General features: G+C 30.9%; 1 protein-coding gene across 4 annotated transcripts in view; it reads right to left on the bottom strand.

Moving 5' to 3' along the window:
* The window catches only part of LOC110995373 (fibroblast growth factor 22), a 131414-nt gene that overhangs the window by 78124 nt on the left and 27134 nt on the right, over nt 1–26156 (bottom strand). For all 4 annotated transcript variants that reach the window (XM_022262508.2, XM_045631210.1, XM_022262507.2 and 1 more), the window contains one exon: nt 21382–21898. In XM_022262508.2, the coding sequence (XP_022118200.1) occupies nt 21382–21601 (220 nt within the window). In that variant the 5' untranslated portion in view covers nt 21602–21898. The remainder of the gene's footprint in view (nt 1–21381; nt 21899–26156) is intronic.

Raw genomic sequence — 26156 nt, 5'->3', positions numbered from 1 at the left:
CAGACAAGATAGTTCATGGTGAATACTTGCAACCTTAATTATTACTAATTTGAATTAATATTTTTCATTTTTTTCTTTTTTTTTGTCATTCAGTTTAATATGTGTATGTTGTTTGGTTGATATTTAGTGTAAAATGCTGTGTACAGATATAATTGGATATCAAATTTCCAAATGTTGTTTAGTGTGTAATAACTGTATGTATGTAATCAATCTGTTTTCTGTTTTTATACATAAATGTAAAAATAAAAAAATACATCTGACGCAAAGAGGTTGTAGCGACCCGCGTATTTTTTTGCTTTGTCTTGTCTTCTACGAATATACTTATTAAACATAACAATCAAATATAAGTAAGTAATAATAAAAATAATTGAAAATCAATAAAAACATTTTTTATGAGTTTAGTCCCTGTGGCAGTGTACCTTTGACGTAGGCAGAATTTCCTAGATTTGCGAAACTTATTCGTTGAGCGAGGAAAGCACCAAATTTGGTGTCATCGGTACCAGGAGCCAACTTACTCTTTAATTGGCGCCTATGCAATTGAACCCCACGGCCCAAGAGTACTTCAAAAGGGACCAAATCAAAAAATAAGACTCATTTTTAGCCGTTTATTATTCTATTATAGTATGTACATTGTCAATCAAACTATATGGAATTCACATAACCATATGTTTGAGATTTACCTACTTATAAAATCTAGACAAAAGATGTCTACCATCTGTTCAAATATTTGATAAGTATATTATTTCTAAACTATTGAACTACTGTTGCTATCTTACATTAATTAAATAAATATGTTGTAAAATTAATTTTTCAAAATATTACCTATATTTAGAACTTGACGTAAGACGCAATTTTGTGAAACTTGTTATATATTTTACTATCACGAAATATCCTGAAATTTCGTAAGATTTGTTATCTGTTGAGAATCAACTGACGGTGGCGGCAATTCTTCAGGCAGACAGAATCACTAGTATCACGTGGGAAGCACGCCCACAGTCTGTGCAAGTAACAAGCTTGCGCTAATTTTAGGTTATCTGTATCTTCGAAATTCGACTGAAACCGAATTTCATCGAATTTATTATCTACGAATGTTGTATTGAAATTTATACAATTTTTGTACTTTTTTTAGCAATATATAAAAAGTTTTCTTCCTGTAATTTTACGATTTCTGACTAAGGAACAGATTTTTATTATAACTAACGTTTTACAAATATAAGCACGCTTTGATTTTAAAATGTTTGTTAAAACTATAACTGCTAGATATTGAATAATATCAATTATTTAATTAAAACATTGATACTGAAACAGTTTCTATAAATTTAGTTATTAACTAGTACTAGTAATATTATATGTATATATAATTACTATGCCTAATAAACTAATACTATTTAAAACTTTCGTCGCTTATGTTTTAAATAACGGCGATATGGTGCGCTCGCTAGGTGTAAAGATTGCAGGAAATTCCAGGATTTCGAATTAATGACCACGCAATTATATTAGCTGGCTAGTATTGCCAATTGACTACTGGATAATTCAAATAGGGCTGGTAAGCATACAAATATATTTTAATTTTACCCTATATAATATTTAACAGAATTAAAAACTATTTTTATAATCAATAAGATACTCAAAAATTACATGAAAACCCATACCCTATTTTACAAATGTATATGGAAGTGTTGAAAACGAAGATGAAGGAGGTGGTCTATACCCGAGATGGGGTTCTAATCTTACACTAAATATATATATTTTGTGTCATGTGTAAGCCTTAATGAATTTAGGTTTTCTATTTATTTTCTTAAGGTTGGTATTTATTAATTGATTTACTTCACAGATGAATATCTTAATATATATATTTCTTGTGTGCGTGTGTATGTGACTGAACTCCTCCTAAACGACTGGACCGATTTAGACGAAATTTTTTGTGTGTGTTCAAGGGGATCTGGGAATGGTTTAGATTCACAATTTTGTCCGCTGGACAATGTTTTTTTAATTAATTTTCAATTTATTAGTTGTTGTTGATTTTGGAATGTTTTACATTGGATCCGGCGCTACCATCGCAGTGTCAAATTTTAAATAATATTCGAATTTTAATTTTAGTCTGTCCCGAAATTTAAAAAAAGTTTTGTTATCATTGTGTTATATCGTGTGTGACCATGTGCTGGATCGTTAGATATTGTCATAACATTTGAATAATAATTTTCATCAAAATGGCTTATTAAAAATTGAAATTTTGAAATTAAAGACGTGTAGACAGGACAACGTCTGTCGGATCCGCTAGTAGATTAATAAATTTTTCTTTCTGAAAAGCTTATACATATATATTTGTGACAGCCCTATTGTACACTGATAGTTGGTCTACTTAATAAATGGTTAAACCTTAACCAAGGAACTATCAACGGTTATTTAGTACCTTTCTTTCGAGTACTATTTTGCCGCTGTAATATGAAGTATTTATTACCAAGGAAGGTGAAAATAATACTATCAAAATATTAGTAAGGTTTGCAACATAGTAATTAAAGTCTCTATAAATTTACACCAATATAAAGTAACCAATTTTCTTTTTACGATTAAAAGTGTCTTGGTTTGAAATTGCATCCGTTTCTTTAATCATTCTTAATGCATAGACAAGTACATAGGTGATCAGTTTTGTCGCATGTCGTCGACTTATGGATTTGAGACATGCCGATTTCATACACATTTATTATTACATTTTCGCTGTTCTTTTCTTTCTTTGTTTTTTTCTTCTTTCTTACAGTTTTAATCCACTATTTAGTTTTATTTCGTTAATTCACCATTATTATCGAAATTGCCAGTTTAAATTTTTAGAATTGCGGATTCCAGGAACCATAGTAAAAGAAAATACATTAGAAACAAAAGTTGCTTTATGTGTCAAAGCGAAGAACTAAATATCTTCTATACCTTAAAAGTGTAAGAAGATAGTGTCAATAGAAGCACCCGGCAGTAAACACTCTTGAGATGTTTTATCACTTAGCAAACACGATAAAATGATGGATGCAGACGCAACTAGGCCACTAGTACCTCTGGAGGCTGATTTGACACTTGACACTTCCCGTGTTCTTATTGGAGCAGACAAAACTATTTATCAAAGGATGTAGACTGTTTTACATTGCACAGGTGTTTAAAAGATATAATATTCTTCTTTAAGAAAATGTAAATAAATTATTATTTAATATTTTTCATAACACGTGCGTTACGTTACGTTTTAACACATAATCTGTAATTTTACTAAAATTTAACTAAAAACATATAAATAAACTAGATAAAATAGATATAGTTATGAAACATAAATTGATAAACTAACCCGTTTCAAAATCACCCACAGACTGTCAAAACTAGCAATTCACTTAACCACATAGACTATTTGTGATAAATAAAGAGCAAAATGTTTAAAGCATAAAATAAAATATTGTGTCAACATTGACACAGCCATATTTTAGATTATTTATCAAACTCAATACGAAAATATCTATTTAAGTATTCTTATTAGGAACGATTTGAATTTATTTCAAATCAGTATTTCTCAGTGCTCATTCAACAAAACGTAGGTCTATAAACGTAATAAAACTTTATTTAAGTTCTATGTTAATTAGTATAAAATGTATTACTACTTGTAATGGAATAACTACAAAAACAACGAGAAAATTAATAAAATCAATAAGGAATAAAATCAAATGACAAATAAGTAAGAGACGCGTGACTTTTCGTGCGAACTGTTAATTTGAAGTTCTGTTAGAACCCGCGTAACTGCATTTTTGAGAGATTTAAGGTCATTCAGTATTAGAAATTCGTCACCACTTATGTCTCCAGTCGGAGATGTTAATATTATGATATTATTTTATTTATGTGATCATTAATCAATTTATTTTTTATATTACCTATAAACGTTACTTGTAATAGATATTATTGTTTAAACGAAGCACGAAACTAAGATTCTTTGCAACATCCTTTTTATATTAAATATATTTGTAATATACAAAAAGGGAGAATTAACAAATATTACAAATAAAAACATCAAACCTTTCTCACGTTAACCAGTCTATTTAACAATCAATTAAAATAAACTGCACTATCAGAGTAAAGTAAACCTACTTGCTTGTACATAAGGCCAATATTTACTTAGCGGTGTGACCACCCAACTCGATAGTAGATAACATTGTAGACGATTGATAAGGTATCTTTAACACCAATTTGCGGATTTCTTAGACTACGTGGTTTGCTAGTCTGTGCGCCAAAGACTAAAACGAACGAATTATCATTTCAAACTAAATTTAAAATGATAATTCGAATTTTAAAACAACCGATACTTACAAGCCAAGCCACACTGCCAAAGGACATGTAATGTGTTATAGCGAAAATGACTCACATCAGGCTTTTTTCTTCACAACCAAAACTTCAGAACCAGATCAACTTGGTCTAACTACATCGTTTCGTACCGGAATGTTAGCGTAAAGCCATCTGACGTGGTCTTCAGAGTTGAGACTTACTGCGAACTATGATGATTCCCCTCGCCTATTTCTAGTCGAAAACAAGGTTTTAAAAGAATTTCGTATTATTACAAAAATGGCTTGTTTATGTGAATTATGAAGATAATAATATAATGGGCTTAGAAGAAATTCCATGTGTCTTATTGTATTTGTTATCAAACGAGTTAAAGTTCATTGGAGACTTATTTGTTACTATTTAGTAAACATCGAGTACATTTTCGTCTCATTGCAAATATCGTATTACTAGCATTATCGATTTTTATGTACAGACTAAGATGGTATCTATTCTAGGTTATTTATAATTATATATATTTATAGACGCAATTTCATTTTATTTACGATTTAACTTTACCATTTTACGTGATCTATATTTGACGCATTAATAAAGTGTCGTTACCAAAACGAATAACAGTTTTACTTATGAAGCAAATGTTGTCAATTCTAAGAGATTTGAATAAATCCAATGGAAATTATCTAGTTGTCAGTACCACCCCGATTGCGGTAAACTATTAGATTACTTCTTGTACGACATTAACCTTAGAATAATGTAGGTCATCATGAAATCTATTAAATCGTGCTAAATAACGAGCAGTGTTGGCCTAGGGGCTTCAGCGTGCGACTCGCATACCTCATACTTGAGGTCGTAGGTTCGATCCCCGACTGTGCACCAATGGAGTTTTTTTTTCTATGTGCGTATTTAACATTTGCTCGAACGGTGAAGGAAAACATCGTGAGACATGTCTTAGACCCAAAAAGTCGACGACGTATCTCAGGCACTGAAGGCTGTTCACCTACTTGCCTATTAGATTTAAAAATGATCATGAAACAGATTCAGAAATCTGAGGCCTAAAGAGGTTGTAGCGCCACTGATTTATTTATTTATATAACGAGAATATACAAAGTTTAAAGATATCTATTGTAGGCACCAGTAATCATGTATGAAGTAGGTAGACATTTTTCTATATTTTGTTAATCTATTATATGCTGGCGTTCTATGCTACTACTTTATTTACTAATTCTACTGCTTAATATCGAAAGTAAATTGTTAAATCCACATTCATTATAGGTACAGCATGAAAAGCTTTCAAAATACGTTGAAAAGCTCCATAAAGCCGATAAAATCGTTTTAGATTTATGAGCTTTTTAACTTGCTGCAGGAAATAAAGTCTTAATGAGTTTTAATCGCCAATTATTCTCGTTTCGACATTTTTATTATCCAATTATGTTATGTTTAATGTCAAATAACATTTATATCAATTAATTTTGATTAGGAACATATGAATATTAAAAAAATTAAACATTTTAAACTTCTTAGTTAGTTTTGTAGTTAACATGAAATTATTTCTAAAAATCAATGAAACATCAACCTTACGACTGAATCACAAAAAAAAATGCTCAATTCGAACGAGTAGAAGTTACACATCTTCATAATATTAGTATAGCTACAAACCCCACTAAGAAACAAGAGAGCGATATCCAACACTGAATAACAAATCATTTGCTTACCACATAACTGGATAACTTTCTACGATCCTATTTCTTTGTTTCCGTGAGATTAAATAACTATTAAAAATAAACTCTAGAGGCTTAATAGCGTATCAGTTAATCTATGAGCGATGTAAGCGCCGATGTCCGGTTTCATCACAGTCTAGGCACGTTTGTCCCAATTAATCTCATATTTATACTTTAATTAATTAAAAACTATTTCTAATAATCCGGGTATAAATCGCTATAGACTAATAGAAACATAGACGTTTGCAATCCGCAAAGATGTTTAAGTAATGAAATTCATTAATATCTTAACGGTTATCACGAAGAAGATATACAATATTTATCGTAGATTTATTTGGTTTAAACATGTTGTTCAGCAACAGTAACCTATTGAATTGAATTGAAATTGGTAATTTCTATGTATATTTTTATATTAACTTTAATTTATTATTATAATTACTTTTAATTATAATTAAAAAAACAAATGCAATACTCTACGTACACTACTTAATATCACAATTTCCTGTGTTTGTAAATGTAAAATGTTTTATTCTGATAAAGTTTATCTTTTTACTACCTAGTCGGCCAACGTCTAATTTCATTTTCATTTCAAATCTACAGTTTTTTTTTCTAATATTCAAGTGATAACGGGTTTTAATATTCTAATACTAGCGATAACTAAAGCAAATATACCTATATGTATATTGGAAAGTCTGTGATATGTATGCGTATTAACTTAATTCCGACCCTATAAAATATAATATAATCTTTAAATATGTCTACAGTTATAAAGTAGTGAAGTATTTTTACTTTTAAATTATAATATTAGCTCTTCAACTATGACAATCAATGCAATACAGCCTAATGATGCAGTTTCATACGAACCAGTCCAGGAACATGTTTTCTATTTAATTTATTTTTTCCATCATCCAGTTACGCGAATAACAATTTAGAACGTAAATATGATAGGTATGTGGTTCGAAAGCGGCACATTTAAAATTAAAATCGAGATTCCTGATTCTGCGATTTCAAGGGATTATTTTGATATAGTTTCAATCTTTAGTTACTGTTGAAATGGCTACGCAGGAGATATGCATATCACATATATAGCATAAATGACATAATATTTTTATTCAAGAAAACAAAAATACATAGTCGCTTATCTCTGAGTTGTGGGTGACTAAATACTCCTCTGTTTTGAACTAAATGGTTTATACCTACAAAAAATATTAAAAGCTCAATATATTTTATATTAAATAAAAAGAATATGTATGCGCAGAGAAACGCGAAATGTATGTGAAGAGCAGCGGGCCCAGCCATATATTCGAGGCATGGGGATTTTCAAACATATTACATGGTTTTCTTATATAGTTTATAATGTAGGCGCATTTTACTATACGAACATGAATCGAAATCTTTATAATAGAGTTATTACCATTATAAAAATGGTTTTGATCTAGTTGTTACTCGTGCACCTGTATAAATAATGTTCAATTTGACGTCATTAAAGCCTATCGAATAATGATGCCGTTTACATTGTGACATACTAGTTTTCATTTAGAAAAATGACATATACATTAATATTACCTTTTCAAAACCCATCTTTTGCCTTGAATTCTTTTTTTTTTTAAGTTGTTAATATTTTTATGCTTTTTGGGTATAATATTATTAATAAACGTTGCCAAAAACCATATATTTTAGCGATTCCAATGCAATTTGAAAACCATTGTATTAGGTGAAACCAACTTAGGTAACGTTGACAGTTAAATTATAGCCATTGTTTAGAATGTTACAAAATGTTGTGGTATTTTCTAAATAGTTTGTTTATTTCAGTTTAAGCTATAGACAATAGAAATAAACCCTTTTTGTTAAACCTTGCCTCTACAAGTTGGGTTATCACGTGAGACGTTGAGCAGACACATTTTATAGTATGTTTAATTAATAATAATTTAAGCATATACGTGCAATCCAATTAAACATTTACTCGGGTTCGGCGGGAAACGAGTGTTAAAAATTTAAGCTTCTACAACATTCGTCGTACCATTAAGATTAACCAAATAAGTTAGAAAACATTTAACATTTTCTACATTCTGGTTTTCAGTAGTTATAACACATCCGGATAGCCATAACATTATCAGTATTATATAGACATCCGCGATTAAGCACATTAATAAAATTTTATGTATAACAATTTTAATTAAAACCTTAATACTTCGGCGTTCCTCACGACATAGACAACTGTCAAAAAATAAATGACATCCGCACACGTCTATGGGACCGGCTGTTACTCTATGGTTATCTTCTAGTACTTGAATAAATATTCAATCATAGTTTTTATAATATACAGGAAACTAAGATCATGTTTCTAGTAAACATAAATGTATGATGTAAATGATATTTTTTGTTTGTCTTGTCATTTAATATGCGGCGCCTGTGTAAATAATATTACTACAACAATTATATGCAATTATAACTGGGTAATTAAATTATTATTACTATATGTGTATGTTGAAAAGTTATTCACGAATTGTGCAATCTTTAGACTCTGAAAAATGTCATGAAAATATATAACATACCATTGAAAGATCAGAAGTTTGCTGAAAAATAATATATTAATTTTAACCTTAGAAAATCTTAAGTCTTGACAAAAAAAGTAACTTTAAGTTAGAATCATTTCTCCCGAACAAAGACAAATTTGGACTCAACATTTGCTCAATCTTTCAAACATTTTACTTTTCAAAAGAACTCAAAGCTTTGTTCTATACTTCGTGATTATTACACATCAAATTTACTACGAAATGAGTTTACCACATTATATTAATAGATTAATCCCTGACCTAATAGAGAAAGGATCTTTACGCGATCAATAAATCATTAATAACTTATTTTTTTAATAAATTAAGTTACTTTATAGACGCAGTATCATCTAAAACATGCGTTATATTTAAGATGACACTGCGTCAATAATTTCCATTTAGGGTTTTTTCTTTTAACTGTGTCTTGAATGTACCATCTCTATGTAGTTGGATAGGTCAATATAGAGAAGTAATATAAACATATATAGGATTCTTTAAGATTTATCCCATAATTCTATTGTTATAATTACACTTATTGAGACTTTAATGTTGTAACAGTTACTGGTTATAACAAATGTTAAGATGGTCTAAAATCTAAATCCATTTTAATTATTATTCCAATATGTATTATGGTTAAGAACAATGTAAATACTGTATATTTGTGTGTTGGAAATAAATAAGTTACTAAATACAATATTAAATGTAAATATAACAATAAAAATCCAATAAGGAAATGTAATTAATCACAATTATTTTAACACGTCGTTTGCTTGTAATATGATAAATTGTAATTCACTTAATTAATTGCTTATATTACTGAGCTTTAGTTGATTGCCATGACTTGGGTACATTAATAACAATTAATAACAAGGCAGATCGATAAATAGATAGGCACAAAATATATATGTTGGAGCGATGGAGTTATAGGAGTATAGGAGTTGGATGATAAAATAAGCCCTATTAAAGACGTGAAAAATATTTTTCATCGATGACACGAATACCTGTTTTAATAATCAAATAATTTTAAATCTTTAATGGTCGCTATGCCATTTAATTTTCTCAAAGCTATTTCAATACACATGTTTCATTGTCAGCTGTTTATTACGGTCGTAAAAAATAGTTTTCGTCACTCATAGTTTTATTACGTCGCTGTAATTCTCATGGTCGCAAAACCGTCTGAAAATACAAAACGGTTTAGTGCCAGTTATATAACCTGTAAGCTGTGTAACCTGATGACAGAAATAGACATAACATCCCCATAAACTTAGTTCTGACTTAGACGTTCTCGATCAATATGCAAAAAATAGCATGAAACTTAAATTTGGATTTCAAATTATTTGTTCGGTAACTGAAATTTTGCTGATAATAAAGGCAAACATTCTAAAAAAATCAAGCTTAAAACGAAAAGAAAGACATCAAGTTGCAACTTCCTTAGATTAATTTGCTATATTTGTTTTAAAATATGTGTTGTTTGATGATTTGCTTTTAAGAGTTTTTTACGCCGGCTTTTTCTCCCAGCCTACACCCTCTGTCTTTGCCGATGAGTTGGGCTGCCTACAGGTTCAAATTTAATGACGTGGAATACGTGATACCTTGATGATCTTATGTTCCAAAATAAACGTATTTCATTTTATTTCATACAACGACCGTTCGTACCTAATAGCAGCATCAACAATTGTGTAATTCCCGGCAGACATTTTTAGGTCTTCCTTCTGAAATGCGTGAAATTTTCTCCACCACGCAAAACTAAACTAAGCCGATGCCTAAGTTAAGCTTATTCAGTATGTCTGTCTCTCTTAAGAGACAGGTCAAGATGGGCAGCACCAGAGCACGTGTATTCAAATATTGTCCCATTTACATTGCCCCTGCATTGTATGCATGAGTAAAAGTATTGTGTAATTGATTATTAATGCAACATGTTTTGTATATTGTCTCTAATGTAGTCTACACAAATCTAAGTATTTTTTTAAGAGGTAAATCCTTTTTTTTTTTATGAATGTTCGCCGGGTATACTTTACATACAAAATAATATAACATATTATGTTATCATTTTTGTAGAACAGCTCGACCTGTCAATTCACAAAGAGTCTGAATATTCAAATATTAAGTTTCTGTTTTTTTATAGAACACGTTGCAGAGCAAAGCTGGCGGACTCTGAACTGCTGCTAACCTCCGCCCTTGAAAACCTGCAATGCCGGGAAACTTTCCAGAAACTGACGGGTGTGTTGTCGGCATTTAAGAACGGTACGCGTTTTTTTTAGTATGTTCGATCCTTTGAAATTTTGATTCAAACTTAAAGATGATTATACTATCCATTAAAACTAAAACCTATAATCTTATAAAATTATTATGAAACTACATAGCCTAAACCTGTCAGTATTAAAATAGCATTTTTTCTGTAATTTTAAGACATTATCGCAACTTAAAAACTTACAAATAAAAACATAAATAAGTATTTATTTAAAACATCTTTAAATAAGGTTAAAAAAAAATTAGAAGTTTTGTAAATGTATACTTTTTGAACAAATAAATCAATAACGTGTATTAGGCATTTAGCTTACATTATCATATAATATACCTAATAACTAACCTTAAAATGTAATAATTAAAATAGATTATTAAAAGGAGTCACTTTAGGCTAGGTTCCGAAGATACTGGCAGGGTTCCCCCTTTGAATAGCTAATTATTTGTCCGTCTAATATTATTAATAAAGGCAAATTTAAAAAAAATGTTTAATCATAAAAATCACCGCCAATATGCGGTTTAGCTTGATTAAAATAAAAACATTAAATGTTGATAAACGACAAAGCGACAAATACGTTAACAAGATTAAAAATTTTACGATAAAATTAACTTTAAACTGTTCACACACCAATTACATTTTTATTACAACCTATAAATATATTGAAAATGTCCTGAGAGGATCGAGTTTTGTGACTATTTTTATAAAGACCACATAAATTGTATTAGAAGGATTCAAATTGCCTATTTGATACCGTGTCGTCAAATGGATTAATTAGTACAACAATGTTAAGTATTATTAAAATATTTCCTTTTACATATTTAGGTTGCCGCATTTAATAACACTAGGAGTAAAATATACGTCTCTCCCTCTGCGTTTATTTTACTGATATTTTTTATTATGGTTATATGTCATCCTACTTTTTAACCGATGGATAGAAGCGCGAATCAAAGAACATAAGTGAGAAATAAAGGTAGTCGGAGAATGGTAGGCCACACACAAATTTTGTATCCCCTAAAAGGTCTGTTCCATTTCTAATTGAATGTAGATAAATAAAGATAAAAAAATAAAATAAAAATAAAGATCCTTTTTTTTATAGAACAGGGCTCAAACGGGCAGGAGGCTCACCTGATGTTAAGTGATACCGCCGCCCATGGACACTCTCGATGCTAGAGGACTCGCGACTTTTCTTGAAGGACCCTAAGTTGAATTGGTTCGGAAATACTTCAGTGGGCAGCTGGTTCCACAAGGTGGTGATGCGCGACAAAAACTGCCTTGAAAAACGCGCAGTTGTGGAACGGCGGACGTCGAGGTGATACGGGCATTTCGAAATAATAGTGAATTACTTTAACTGCATAAATAAGACCACAAACAATTGTGGTTTAAAAGTTATAACCATTTGAAATTCTAGGTAGATCTAGAATGCACAGATTAAAGACTAACTATAGCTAACTACTCCTAGTAGTAATAGCAGTCAACTTTCCTAGTATTAGCCAGTGTATTAATAAATCGAGCGTACTTTATCAGGATTATCTTCTCTCACGGCTGTAACACAATATTGGTCAGCTTTTCCCGACAGTTGCCGTAAAAATTGATAGTTTAGAATTAAGTTATAAAAGTCAAGAGATATGTTTCCGATTTTACTGAGCATTAAAATCGATATCGTGCTACCAATCTCCAACTTAATAGTTGATCTAACTCAATTTGTTAAGCTCTAACGGGAAAGTACCGAGTTCTGAGGCTGAGGGTCCTTATACCTTCCAAAGACAACACACACATGAACGATTATGTAACTGATATTAATAATAGTACAGTGGCGCTATAGCCCGAAAGGTCAAGGTGGCTTTATTAATCATTAATTTTATAGACAAGTAGCGGCGTGTGTATGACATAATGTAAAAGAAGTTCTCTAAATTATACTTTAAGCATATATTGTATGCTATTTTTTAACCACTTTATTGCATATAATCCATAAATAATTTTAAAGGCCACAATACAATTTTAAATAGTTAGAATATTGTATTAACACTCCATAATTTAATGTATTACTTTTTCTTTATTAAATATGTATTTAAACATTCGCTATAGGCACCAAAAAGCACTAGGAAGAATCTTAGATTTCAACATTGGGGCTACCAAATACGATGATAATGAATAATGTACCATAACACCATAATTTATGTAACTAGTTTCAGCTGTCGTGGTCCGCCATAGACTGCTACATAAGATTCACAGATAATAAATTTTTAGAGATGATGTGATTATATCAGTGATGTGAAGTCTACTTAGCCTAAGGTCGCGTTAGTATTTTACTGAGTCAGGAAAAATATTGAAATAATATACATATTTAAGAATACCGCGTTATAAACATATATTCCTTTACATTTACAATAGTATAGTAAATGCAAATATAGTAATAAACCACATTCGACTCCTGCGCATAATCCGTGAGCTGTCATCTGAATTACGTAGGTGGGGCATAAATATTGAGAATGTTTATTTTTATGTCACCACAATCAAATCGAATTTGATAAGCGTAGCGGACATGCGATGCAAAAAATCACAAGTTGATTTGAATTAATATACAACATATCAACAAACTTAAATCCACTTCTGGTCTAGATGTCAAAACTTTAGGAGTACCTATCGTGTGAGTTCTTGTGAACTTACCTCATAATTTTAATGGCGATGTCGATGATATCACGAAACGCAACACTTCGTACCATACAATTCTTAGCTGCGAAATGAGTGCGGTATAACAATATTGGGTTTTGGGTGCATCAAATAATGAAATGTCTGGACACCATAAATTGACCCTTGATTTAATTAAATGAAATATTTAGGTACAAGTATCATTATAATTGATTTTCATTTACCACAAGCACCAATTTCTTTTCATCTTTTCTTCTTGCATTCTGATCTTATATTCTTCTGTTTTAATAAACATTTTATTAGGCACCTACTAGTATGGATGAGAAATAATTTAAAACCTCCAAGAAAATATATACATTCTGATAAGTAATTTGTTTTATCCGCTGTGGACCGATCTGTGGACTTGATATGTCAACGTTTGTAACCTAAAAACTCCTTAATATGACCATAATCTAACTAATATCATAAATTTTCGATCAGTTAATATTTTAAAACAGAAATTTATTTTTAGCAATCGATTTTATATAAATTCACAAAAAAACAAAACACGTTAACAATTTGGAGTAACGCCCAAACGTGTCAATAAATCTTCAAGTAAATGTTTGCTAAATACACAATACACAACAATTGTAATACAATTGTATGTTAAAAAATGGTTTCGGCTACATATTCTAATTGCAACTAAAAACTTGTATCCCGCAATTTTAAAAGTTGGTTTTATTTGCGTGTTTGTGTTCAAATGATACTGTTAACTAGGAGTTTAGATAATAAAACTATACGATCAAATTAATTTACGAGCACTTCAATGTCAGATATACCATTGCTTAAAACTTTAGCACAACCACTATTATTTTTTATTATTTAGTATTCATTAAAATACAGCAGAGATTCAAATTTTCAAAACAGTTTTGGTTCGATATGCATCTAAAATGTATTAATAACTTATTAAAACATCGTATCACAAATCAAAAGCGAAATTTCATCACTGCCAGGTGTAAATCGGCTATTAAAGTGTCCGTATCATCAATCTTAGCCCGAATAATATGTGAAATAATTGGTATAAAAATGCAGTAAATTATACTAATGGCACAGTTTTTATAATTCACAGTAATCCAACAGTCTAAAGTAATCTAAAAAAATGAGAGAGATAAAAATCTTTTATCTAGTTACTTACTAATTATTAAAGCAGAATTATTTACTTCAATTAATAATACTACGTAAAATAAGCCATTTATACATACATTCTAAGCATTATGTTTTCTAATCGACAGCATTTAAACGCGCCTTGTCTATGGCATATTCCAAGTTTTACTTATCTGTCTGTGGCAGCGTCATATTTAACGCATGCGTGATGATTCAAATTCAAATAACATTTATTCATATAGGTAACAAAACGTACACTAATGAAAGTCAAAAAATAAATTTACTTATATGAAATGCTTCTAATTTTACATTTACTGCCAGTTCTTAAATCAAGGGCGTAGAACGGAAGAGAACTGGCAATAAACTATCCGACTAACTAAAATTTGTTCTGCGGTTATTTACTAAGGTAAAGGTTTCGTAAAAATAAATTTCGTAATTTTATGATCACTTTGTTTAAACGACCTATAATTAATTGTTTATTGACATTAAAGTATTATTATCAGTTAATTTATTGTGAGGGAAAGTTAGTTAACATTAAAGTGGTATTTAACTACAATTAAATGAGTTTTGGCCTTATATTATGCAAATGTTTGATCTATACCTATACTATAATACCACAGAGCATTCCTATTTATTTTATTAACTAAACGTATGTACATGTATAAGTAGAGTAGGTATATAGAGTTTTCTTTTACTACCTTTTCCTGGCAAGTGGCTATTCGCCGATAAGCTAAAACTTCAATCAGCACACCATTTAAAAGCCTCGATCAAAAATTGTAAAGGTTTCTTCAAAGTTATCACCATTTTTCTTCGTATTCTGTTAATTGCGTACAAATTGCCATTTGCGGCTTCGGGTCAATGTACGAAATAGTTGAAACTAAACTGTATTCTAATTGAATACATCTGATTTTCAAATAAACCGATGAGAAGGAATTTAAGTTTGTATGAACTCTGAATATGAGCTCCTCTGATTATATCAATTATTGGTTTGAGAGATTTAGCGGTTTTTGCCACTTAGTCACGATTTTCCCAGATTTTATGGACTTCTTTTCGGTTAATTAGGTTTGCAGGTTAAGGGTCTTTCAAACATGGCAAACTTTGTCCTCATATTCTTAAAAACCTTTATTTTTTAGTGACAGAACTTTATTTAAAATTGCCAATATTTTTTATGTAATAGGTGGCAAACGGGCAGGCGGTTCACCTGATGTAAAGAGACACCGACGCCCATGGACATTGCCAGAAGGCTTGCCCGGTGCTGGCCTTTAAATATCTTATTAGATTTAATGCAATGAATATTTTCAGTTCAAAACACGCAATACATAAAATTAGAGTAATACATGCCAGATACTATTGTTAGAACTTATTGCAAAGTCTAGACCAAGAATACGACTTTAATGCTTTTCCTATGAATTAGAGCATTAACACAGTATATGTAGGAATAGTGGCCCGTTACAAAAACGTTTTTTGCCCCTGGCCTAGGTATTTTGATTCAAAGGCCGTATATTTTGTTGCCACTGTTTTATTTCACTATTGTTATTATATAGCGAGCCGAACATCAACCGATAAAAATATATGTTCAGAAAATCTAATGCAACAAGTTATTTTAGTAAATAGTAATCTTAGACGTGATGTATTATATAAAACATTTTATATATAGTCCATAATATTTGTGACTTTTAAATATAAATTATCAAAATGAATATTTAAAGAGCGCAATTTATTACTATTTGAAATCTTTTAATACTAACTGTATATTATATTCTGTGGCATCGTATCCACAAGTCGTGTGTCGTAAATTTTTTGAATTGCACGTTTGTTTCCTGAACGGTGTACAGACTGACAAATGTATGCCAAGTTTTCTACTGTTTATGATCTTTACAAATACTAGCTGTGTGGTCTGATATGCGTCATAATACATTTTTAATATATATTTTATTTCGTTTAAGTTACTTCGACTTATATCATTTTATTTACGCGTAAATCACAAAAGCAATGTCGTAGTCATGCCAATTGTGACAACTAGTTTTTTAACTCATTCATTTCAAATATAGAGATTTAAATTTGGAATTTCAAAATATGACAATTAACAATGTCATAAAGGTTCGTTCTCAAAAACAAAACTTTGGAGTTTGAGAAATGTGAAATCAAATTTGAAAAATGAACATTCCCTACAAATCGCTCCACTGTATATTGTAATTGAAAACAATTTATTTAGAATTTGTATCACCACAAAATAAAATATCAAAATATGTAGCATAAAATGCTGCGACGTTTGAAAACGATAGATTTACGAGCATTTGTGTATGGCTGATCGAATCTAAAACAAAAACATGCAAACAAAATACTCTTTATTGTTCTTCCCACTTCAGATGTTAGATAAACAAAAATAGGTACCATATCTGTGGCGGTGACGAATTTATGGACTTACTCTTTGATCCTCTATAATTTCAGGCTAAAATCATAAACTCAAAAGTTACTTTGCCGCGCTTTTGGTCGAAGCGTTCCAATCTTGATAATTTTCGGATATTATGACATTTTTTTTATTTCAACAGTATTTTATGCGAATAGCAAGGGAGAACAATGAAACACGTAAATTGTCAGAAATTTGATTAAAGTACTAGTGGTGATATGATTAGGATGAAGTTTGGAATGCATATTGCTATTAAAAGAGAAAAGATTAATCTCTGGATCTACTTAACCGATATTGAAAATGATAATGCAAAAAAGTCAGGAAGATCATATTACCTTTATATAATATTAAATAAAAACAATTACATCGTCGTCTCTGTCTGCCATCACGATATATATACTGAAAAATGTACACGTAATTTATTGCGGTTTTCACCAAACGATTCACCAGGAAAGTTTAGGTATATATACATACTTTCGTTTTACTAGTTTTCTTTTCTTACTAGTAAAATTAACGACGTAACACTATTAAATAACCGTAAGTCCAAAGAAATATACCGCAGACATTATACACAATTTCTGCAACTGTGTTTGACATCCTTTTCTGAGTCAAGTTCGTCTTTATTCACGCTGTTCGATCATATAATAATTACCATATTATCATCAAAATACAATTAATAATACTGTTAATAATTAAGAAGTAGAATCGTGAAGAATTGTTATTACCAATAACTCAGAGTGATATTAACTAAGGGGGCGTACAATTAATTTTAGCATTAATAACCCATCGACATTACCTCTAAACGATAATTATCTTCTCAAAATTAAGATTGATTGCTATAATCGAAACAAAAAAGTCGTTTAGCTGAACGATATTACTACTACGATATCAGAATAACATTAAATTAGTTTGTTATAGTGAATAATTCATTTCACAAGACCAGTCAAGTCGGGATTATGCTTAATAATAATAATAATAATGCCCGTTTAATTTCCAACCATGACATAAAAGATAATATACATATACAGCTTGTATACTTTATTTTATTTAACTTTTTTTAAAAACAGGGGGCAAACGGGCAGGAAAGTGATACCGCCGCCCATGGACACTCTCGATGCCAGCGGGCTCGCGAGTTCGTTGCCGGCCTTTTTTTGTTGTATATCCCTATATCTTAGCTAAATTTAGTAACTACCGTCGATCGGAACCTCTTTGCGGGTAAAGCCTTCCTCCTGCCTTCGGGATTATGATTTAGAAAGCTAATTAAGATTCTTATAAGCTGTATTTTTAAATATGTGATACCAAACATTTTTTTTCTAAACCTCGTATAGTGTACAAGTGGTCAAGAAAAACGGAAGTCTTTATATCCCACACTTATAGTAAGACAAAGTTCGTATACTATATTAACAAAAATCGGAACAGCCTTTCTTTAAAATACAACATAACTATCCAATGACAAATGACTTGAAGCACAGAAGTCCCACGTTGCATGCGATTAGAAAACCTGATTCTGAGACACCTTTATATGCAAAATTATCCGATCGAAACGGTTCGATATTATTACGCTTGGAATTTAATCGAAACAGGAAAGAAGTCTTGTATCTTATTAATTTGTTAAAAATACACATCAGTTCACATGTATGTAATTTTGGGGAAATATTTCAACGCAGGAGCAAAAACAATATTTTTTTTAATGTAGAAGGACACCTAAGCACAATATGTCAATAGGATTTTAAGACATTTAAAAACTTCTAGGTTATCAAAGCTGGGCCTGGTACCAATAGGATTGGGGAGATAGTACTAAAAGGCATACTTGGAATATTAATTCAGATATCGCTGGAGAGACGCATCTACGAAGAAACTGTTCTTCTCTTGGAAGGAGAAAACTCACAGCACCAGTGAAGTGACTAAAAAAAGTTGGGACATACACATAGGTATAAAGTTTAATGCTTTATTAATACCTACGTTAGGAGCAGTGTTGGCCTAGTGCCTTCAGTGTGCGACTCTCATACCTGAGGTCGTAGGTTTGATCCCCGCCTGTGCACCAATGGAGTTTCTTTCTATGTGTGTATTTAACATTTGCTCGAACGGCGAAGGGAAACATCGTCAAACCAACATGTCACAGACCCAAAAAGTCGACGGCGTGCTGATCACCTACTTGCCTATTAGATTTAAAAATGATCATTAAACAGAATTAGAAATCTGAGGCCAAGACCTAAAGAGGTTGTAGCGCCACTGATTTATTTATTTTATACGTTAGGATAAAAACACTCTTTTAATTTGAAATCATTCAAATGTTTTTGAAATCTCCAAGCATGGTAATTTGTTTAAGCATTTATTCGTATAAACCCATATTCAAGACCGACCACCTAAGAATCGCTCTAGGCTCTTCAAATGATAATAGAGTCATTATTACAATTTGACAGCAGCCAACAACGGTGTAATTATATTTGAGATTGAATTTAAGATCTTATACAGTTATAATTGACCAGTTGAAAGAAAACCACACTTTCCAATTTTTTGTTTCAGGCTTGGACTAAAAACCGTTGCGTTGTTTTATAATATCTTATTAACTACTTTGTAAAATACTTATTTTTTGCTCATATGAGTTGTACAGATTTGATTCCGTTCTACGCCCTTGATTTGAGAACTGGCAGTAGATGTAAATTCACAATTAAGTTAATTTTTTGACGTTCATAAGTGTACCTGTTTACCTGTATGAATAAAGATATTTTTGTTTTGTTTTGATTGTTTTTTGTTTTACGATAATAAAATTTTTGAAAATAGAACAAAATGGTTATAGCTATTCAAAAAAAAATTCTAAATCTCTTTATTAAATTTTAAATAAGCTACTTTATCGTTGGCTTATATAACGCGTTATTAAAATGTAAGATAGTGTGTTCTGTCATGAGTCGTCTAAACTCATTATAATACGCAACGTGTCTACCGCCAGTCTGGTTGCTATTAAGCCGAATTAGCATGTGCAAAAAACAGATAAAAACATTCAAATTAATTTTTAGGACATGCGTTAAGACCATTAGTAATATTTTTAATGTCTTAAGTATCGAGATTAATGTAAGTAGCTCTTCGTTGAGACTTCATTAATACATTATAATATCGACCAACACTTCACCTGGTGTTAGGTGATACCGTGAACCACGGTAACTTAATGCCAGAGGGCTCACGAGTGCGTAGTCGGCCTTTTGAGGTACGTTTATATATGTATGTATGTATAGGTTTGGTACACTCTTTTCTTGAAGGAAACTGAAATAGATTCGGATTTCTGAACCAATACCCACTTAAGTATTTACTTTGGCTGGTTCCACATAGTGGGGGTAAAAACTGCCTTTATAATGCTGTAGAACGATATACGTCGGGATACGAACACTGCATTCGTTGTTTCTTCATATATTAATGTTTTAATAATTATATATTTCAATTGGTTGATTGATTATCAAGAGTATAAAAAACTTGATCAAGATAAAAGTTTGTGCTGTAAGTTACCACGTCCTTTCGAGTTGTGTTTAAAGAAAATTATCTTTCTTTCGTCTTCTAAGTCATACGAGTTATTTGTTAGAAAGCCGCTTCCAGCCGATCATTTTTTTAAGTAAGTATATATACACTAGAAATGTACTAAACAAGAGTTTACGTTAATAATACAATTTTATTCTTAAACGAAAACGAAATAATTTAAACAAAATTTTGCCTCTACTGTCAATGGCTTAATTTATTGTTCCATGCGTCCAAATACAATTTATGCTTGCATAAATTTATGATAATTCATTCTTAATTTTTATTTTTATCGCACCCGTTTTGCAACCATTAAATTTGAATCACATTTATCGTTATAGTTGCTCCACATATAAGTGCCAACTAAAATTTAAATTCGACTAGTTTTTCTAGAGTTTAGATCTTAAGTAGCAAAAACGTCTAGGCAATTTTATTATTATTTTTATTAGTTTAACAAATTTATATGTTTTATAGTTTAAGATTTATGGCACATATTTTTCTATTTTGTTTTTATATATTTTACATAATAGATAAGATAAATATATAGTTTGCATGGATTATAATACTAATCAGAAGTAATACCTGCCGCCCAACTAAAGATATTGGATAGACTTTTAGGCAGCATTCTTGCAGCTTTTCAATGTGGTACATCCGATGACAGTACCATCGACGCACCTAGCCTGTTCATTTATCTGGACGATTGATGGGTATCTGTATCATTTACCTGCGATTATTTTAATATACCTGAATATCGTAAGTCTTTTTTCACAGACATTAAAAGACAATCAAACTTACGTAGATAGCATATTTTACCAATACTTAATTGATATAATGATTACAAAACTGACTTACTGTAAACGCTGTTGCCGTCTGTGGTGCCGTTGACGGTGCCATCCGGCAGAAGCTGAAGATAACGATTCTTGAGGAACATCTGTATTGTACGCGAGGTGCCCGTAATATGGCTTAGGTTCGCCGAGCGTTGCGCGCGCGGCTCGGGCGCCGGTGCCGCCGCGCACGAAGCTAACGCCAGCGCCGCCAGAAGCAAGCGCAGCGGGCGCGAACGCGGACGCATGGCGCGCCGCGCCCATTGCAGCCGCCCGTTCGCCGTCACTGCTCAAACTGTGCGCATAACACGCACCCGACCTCACACAATACGACCCTACGTTCTGTCTGTCATTGCATTAATCCGTCACGTGTAGCCGAACCGTAAATCTAATATTTGTGACATTGACAGTTTCGTTTTTATCTTCAGGTGTCAGTTCGTTTTGTGTATCGATGCTTGCAGCTCATGTAATACATAATGCACTAATATTGCACCACCGGTGTAGCTTACACCACAATGTGAGGTTTGCGGAATCCGTATCACAATCTGAAACAATTCAATGTTGTTATTAATAGGATTGTGGCGATAAATTGACTAAGTTTGAAATTGATATATCATATGTAAATATTATTAATAGAATTATAAAGAATCGTGATAATTGTGTATTGGTGATAATCTTTTATATGTATAGAGAATCATGCATAAATTGAGCTATTATAATACGCAAACAAAACGACAGAATTCTTTTAACACTTGGTATTTGTTATTTTCACGGCAAACCACGAAAATATTCAAATTCTTTCATTTCTAAACAACCGCGATCATCACTTAACAGTTTCTGTTAAATTATTGGAAAATGCGTTACAAAATTTTAAACTTTATAACAAAGTAGCTAAAGTTCAATATCGATTTCAAGAAAGTAAATAAAGATGTTATCGGAAGCGTAGAAATTGACAGACGAAAAGCTTAAATTGGTGTTTAAATTTATTTTTTCAAGATGTACATATATATATACTTTACAAATAAAACTTAACTCACTTTGCGTTGCCGCGCAACCGAAGTAAGTAATATTAAATAAATAGAACGGGCAGAAGGCTCATCTAAGGTTAAGTGATACCGATGCCCATGGACACTCTCAGTGCTTGAGGGCTTGCGAGTGCGTTACCGGCCTTTTAAGAATTATTCGCTCTTTTCTTGAAAGACCCTAAGTCGTAAGTTATTTGTAATGAACTGTATGAATAACTGTGAAATATGTTTTAAATTGCTAAAACATATGTTAGATATTTTTAAAATAAAAAAAATCCTAAACTTTTTAGTTAGTTATCACCAGTATTAGTTTGACTTATAATTTTTATTTATTGACAAATAGGTGTACCAGCTTACACGTAAAACCTTTAAACTCGGCAAGTTATACGCACAGGTATCTGGGCCTTTCTGTATCTATTTCGTCATCATTTAAAAAGTGTTTCAAAGATACAAATAAAACACGAATATTTCGAAATGAGTAACGTTATCTGAAATCTTGGAAGACTTTCATGACTTTACTATCAATTCTACAAAACTTAAATTAATTACAATCTACAAAACTTTCTGCTAAGTCACTGGTGAATTAAAAGTTATCTCCCTTTGCCGTATTGGGGCCACAACTTTCATTATTGAATGAATTAAGTCGCGCCAAAGTGCGGATTCTTATACTCTTGATTGCTTCTGATACATTAATCATTAAATTTAGAGATTTTGAGTAACAGTTCAAAATGGCACAAAATAGGTTACAAAATTGCCAAACATTACATACCTACTTGAAGTATTAATAAATGTATTTAAAGTCACAAAAAATCACTTAATATTTTGATGTCATATGACTTGTGTCTTAATAAACTTGACACATGAAAAAACATTGTCTGTTACAACTTAATTGTGTTTACTTTATGGAAAGAAAAGTGCTATAAATACAAGAATACTATTTAGTTTTACAATGAAAGATTATAAATTTAAACTAACTAAAAACTACGCACATGACACACCTGTACGGAATTATGGAAAATATTACTATTATTCCTAATATTAGATGTTAAAGTTTTTGTAAAGGATAAATATAATTTCTAAAATTTTTCTATTATACTAAGTAAAAAAAATGGCATCATCATGTGGGGAAAAATCAAATCACTATTAACTCATCACTAACAAAAAATGTTTCGCATTTTTTGTACATTAATTAAGAATGAAATCATAACCATTGTTAATGAACTGGCGGACAGCCGCTAACAAGCTTCAATCTCACTCATCAATCTGTCATTCGATCCTGAATGAATTAGCGAGGAATGATTGAACGGATCATAATTGACATCTCAAACCACACGAATTAATGACCGTTCTTTTATTTTATACAAATTACTAGGTCCAAGAAAATCACTGTTCTACAATGAAACTCTTAATTCAACTTGAATGAAGAATGTATCTACATTGTAAGTACATATATTGAGAAATGCAATTGCAATCGGTTAATTAATAATGAAAGTAGCTAGAAATGTTCTCAATAAATAAACAAATTATAATCAATAAACCATTGACCTTGTTTAATAAAAACATAATACGTTATTGAATTTCTCTTAACTTAAAGATAAGCAGTTAAGCCCGTATTTTTAGAAAATCATTAATTTTTTTTTATAGATCAATGTAAAGAAAAATATATTTTTATTTTTACCATAAAATCATTTTAATTTTTACATGTTTCTACTTGAAACAAAGACTACACAAAACAATCTTAACCGCAAGGTATGGCTAGAAATAGACAATAGTAGCCTCCGTAAATAAAATTTCGTCATTCCAATCTTGAAAGTGACATTTAAAATATAGCCGAAATAATAAAAGTGAAATTGACTTGCCTGTTTCATAAATTCGATCATATTTTATAATCTGTCACGTTTTAATTAACATTATGGTCTGCCGCTACAATATATTCTGGATGCGAGTCAATTTAACATTGTCTATGGTTTGAAATTAGAAGTGAATAAATAGATTAGTTCCTTATTATTATGGAAGTTTATTGATATATTATTATTATAATGATATTTCCTTGTGATTACATTGTATTCTAAAATAAACAATATAAAGAGAAATAAAAAAAAAACAAAAATTAATGCCAAAGGCGTGGTAACAATACACTCTATGGTATGCTTATGCAAACACGTCATATCTTATCACGCGTCAACTCACACCTTACCCTGAACAAGTTAACACTGATTCGCATTCGTCTGAGATCAATGGGATTGGTTTAAGAGCTAAAGTGTATTGTAATATAACATAATGTATACACGTAAACGAACACCTAAACTTCTATATTGTACAATATATATATTTTTTAATTTTTCTAAGAAATCGAATGAAAAAAGACAACTACATGCTCACAACTCTCTCGTGCATAATTAAAGACTTAAACCTTCAAAAGCGAAAATTATATTGGATCTATCTCTGAGTCTATAGGGAAATGTCAGTACACTTGAGGTGTACATCCATTCGATACATTTAACGTAACATGACGCAATCCGCAAGATTGTCGAGAATTTCCTTTGACAGGTGTCCTCTTTCAGAATTTAACGCGACTCAATAATGTTAAACATTTATCGTTACAAAATACATAGTATAAACATATTTAAAAATTATAATCGATTCAAAATACCGCGTATTTTTTTCTTTAAGTCGCATAATAATTAAACTAAACTTAAGAGATTCCCCCTTTAGACGCTTCTTTTATATATGGTCAACTAAAAACCTGATAAAGAAGCCGATAGCCAGCACTTAAATAAAATTTGGGCAATAGCGCAAAACGGGAAATAAGACAACAGTTAAAAACAAAAGGTTACGGGAAGTTAACTTCAAAGTATTCAAACGAGTGTCGATGCTGCCAAAATGTTTGCCGAAAAAAGATGTCATCTCAAAATATTCTAGCTTCCTAATTGCCATGGCTAATTCTGTTTATCATACGTCACAGGTCATTCACCTCCGTTATCGCGTTTCCAGTTTTTAGATTTTCCATTGTATTTCTTTATGAGTTTTAAATGTTTGTTGATACGTTTTCGAATCATCTTTAAATTACTCTTAAGTAATGAACTAATCACTCACGTATAAACAAATAAAAAAATGTATTTATAGGTTGGCAGTTCCTTTCAAAGACATCATACAGATTTATTAAATTCCTGAAATGGTCTACTGTCTATGCGCGTAGCGGTTGTAGCGGTGGTATATTTGACAATATTTCCTTACTACATGTAAAAATTATACACAAGCATGGCACACGTTCAGGACGACACAGTTACATATATTTAATTTAAACAGTAGCCTTTAACTAGACGATGTGAAATGAAATAGTGTACCTAAATATGTATTTTACCTTTATGGGGTTATTTTAAAATAATCTTTTTAATAAATAATTGTGATTAACATACTATAATATCAGAATAATGTTTAAAATATTATCAAGAATATATTTTCTTTAATACCTACATATTTCTAATACATACTAAACCTACTGAGACTACTTTAAAATATAGATTATCTCGACTAGCTGTTGACACATCTTGCCATAAATAAGGATGATCTCTGGGTTATAGCAGAATGAAACAGAGACAATGCATAACTCTACGACGCATTTAGCATAGACCATTTTGCGAGCACGAACTATTCTAGCGCATAGTGTTGTACACAAATTATCGATGACAGACTATCAATTTTAAACACAATTAAAAAGTACTGTATTACTCTATAAATATTTCAAATCACAGTCTACCATACCTGGTTCTTATTT

This window comes from Pieris rapae, chromosome 14, assembly GCF_905147795.1.
Source record: "Pieris rapae chromosome 14, ilPieRapa1.1, whole genome shotgun sequence".
In the NCBI taxonomy this organism is placed as follows: domain Eukaryota; kingdom Metazoa; phylum Arthropoda; class Insecta; order Lepidoptera; family Pieridae; genus Pieris; species Pieris rapae.
This window is presented reverse-complemented; position numbering and strand designations above follow the sequence as displayed.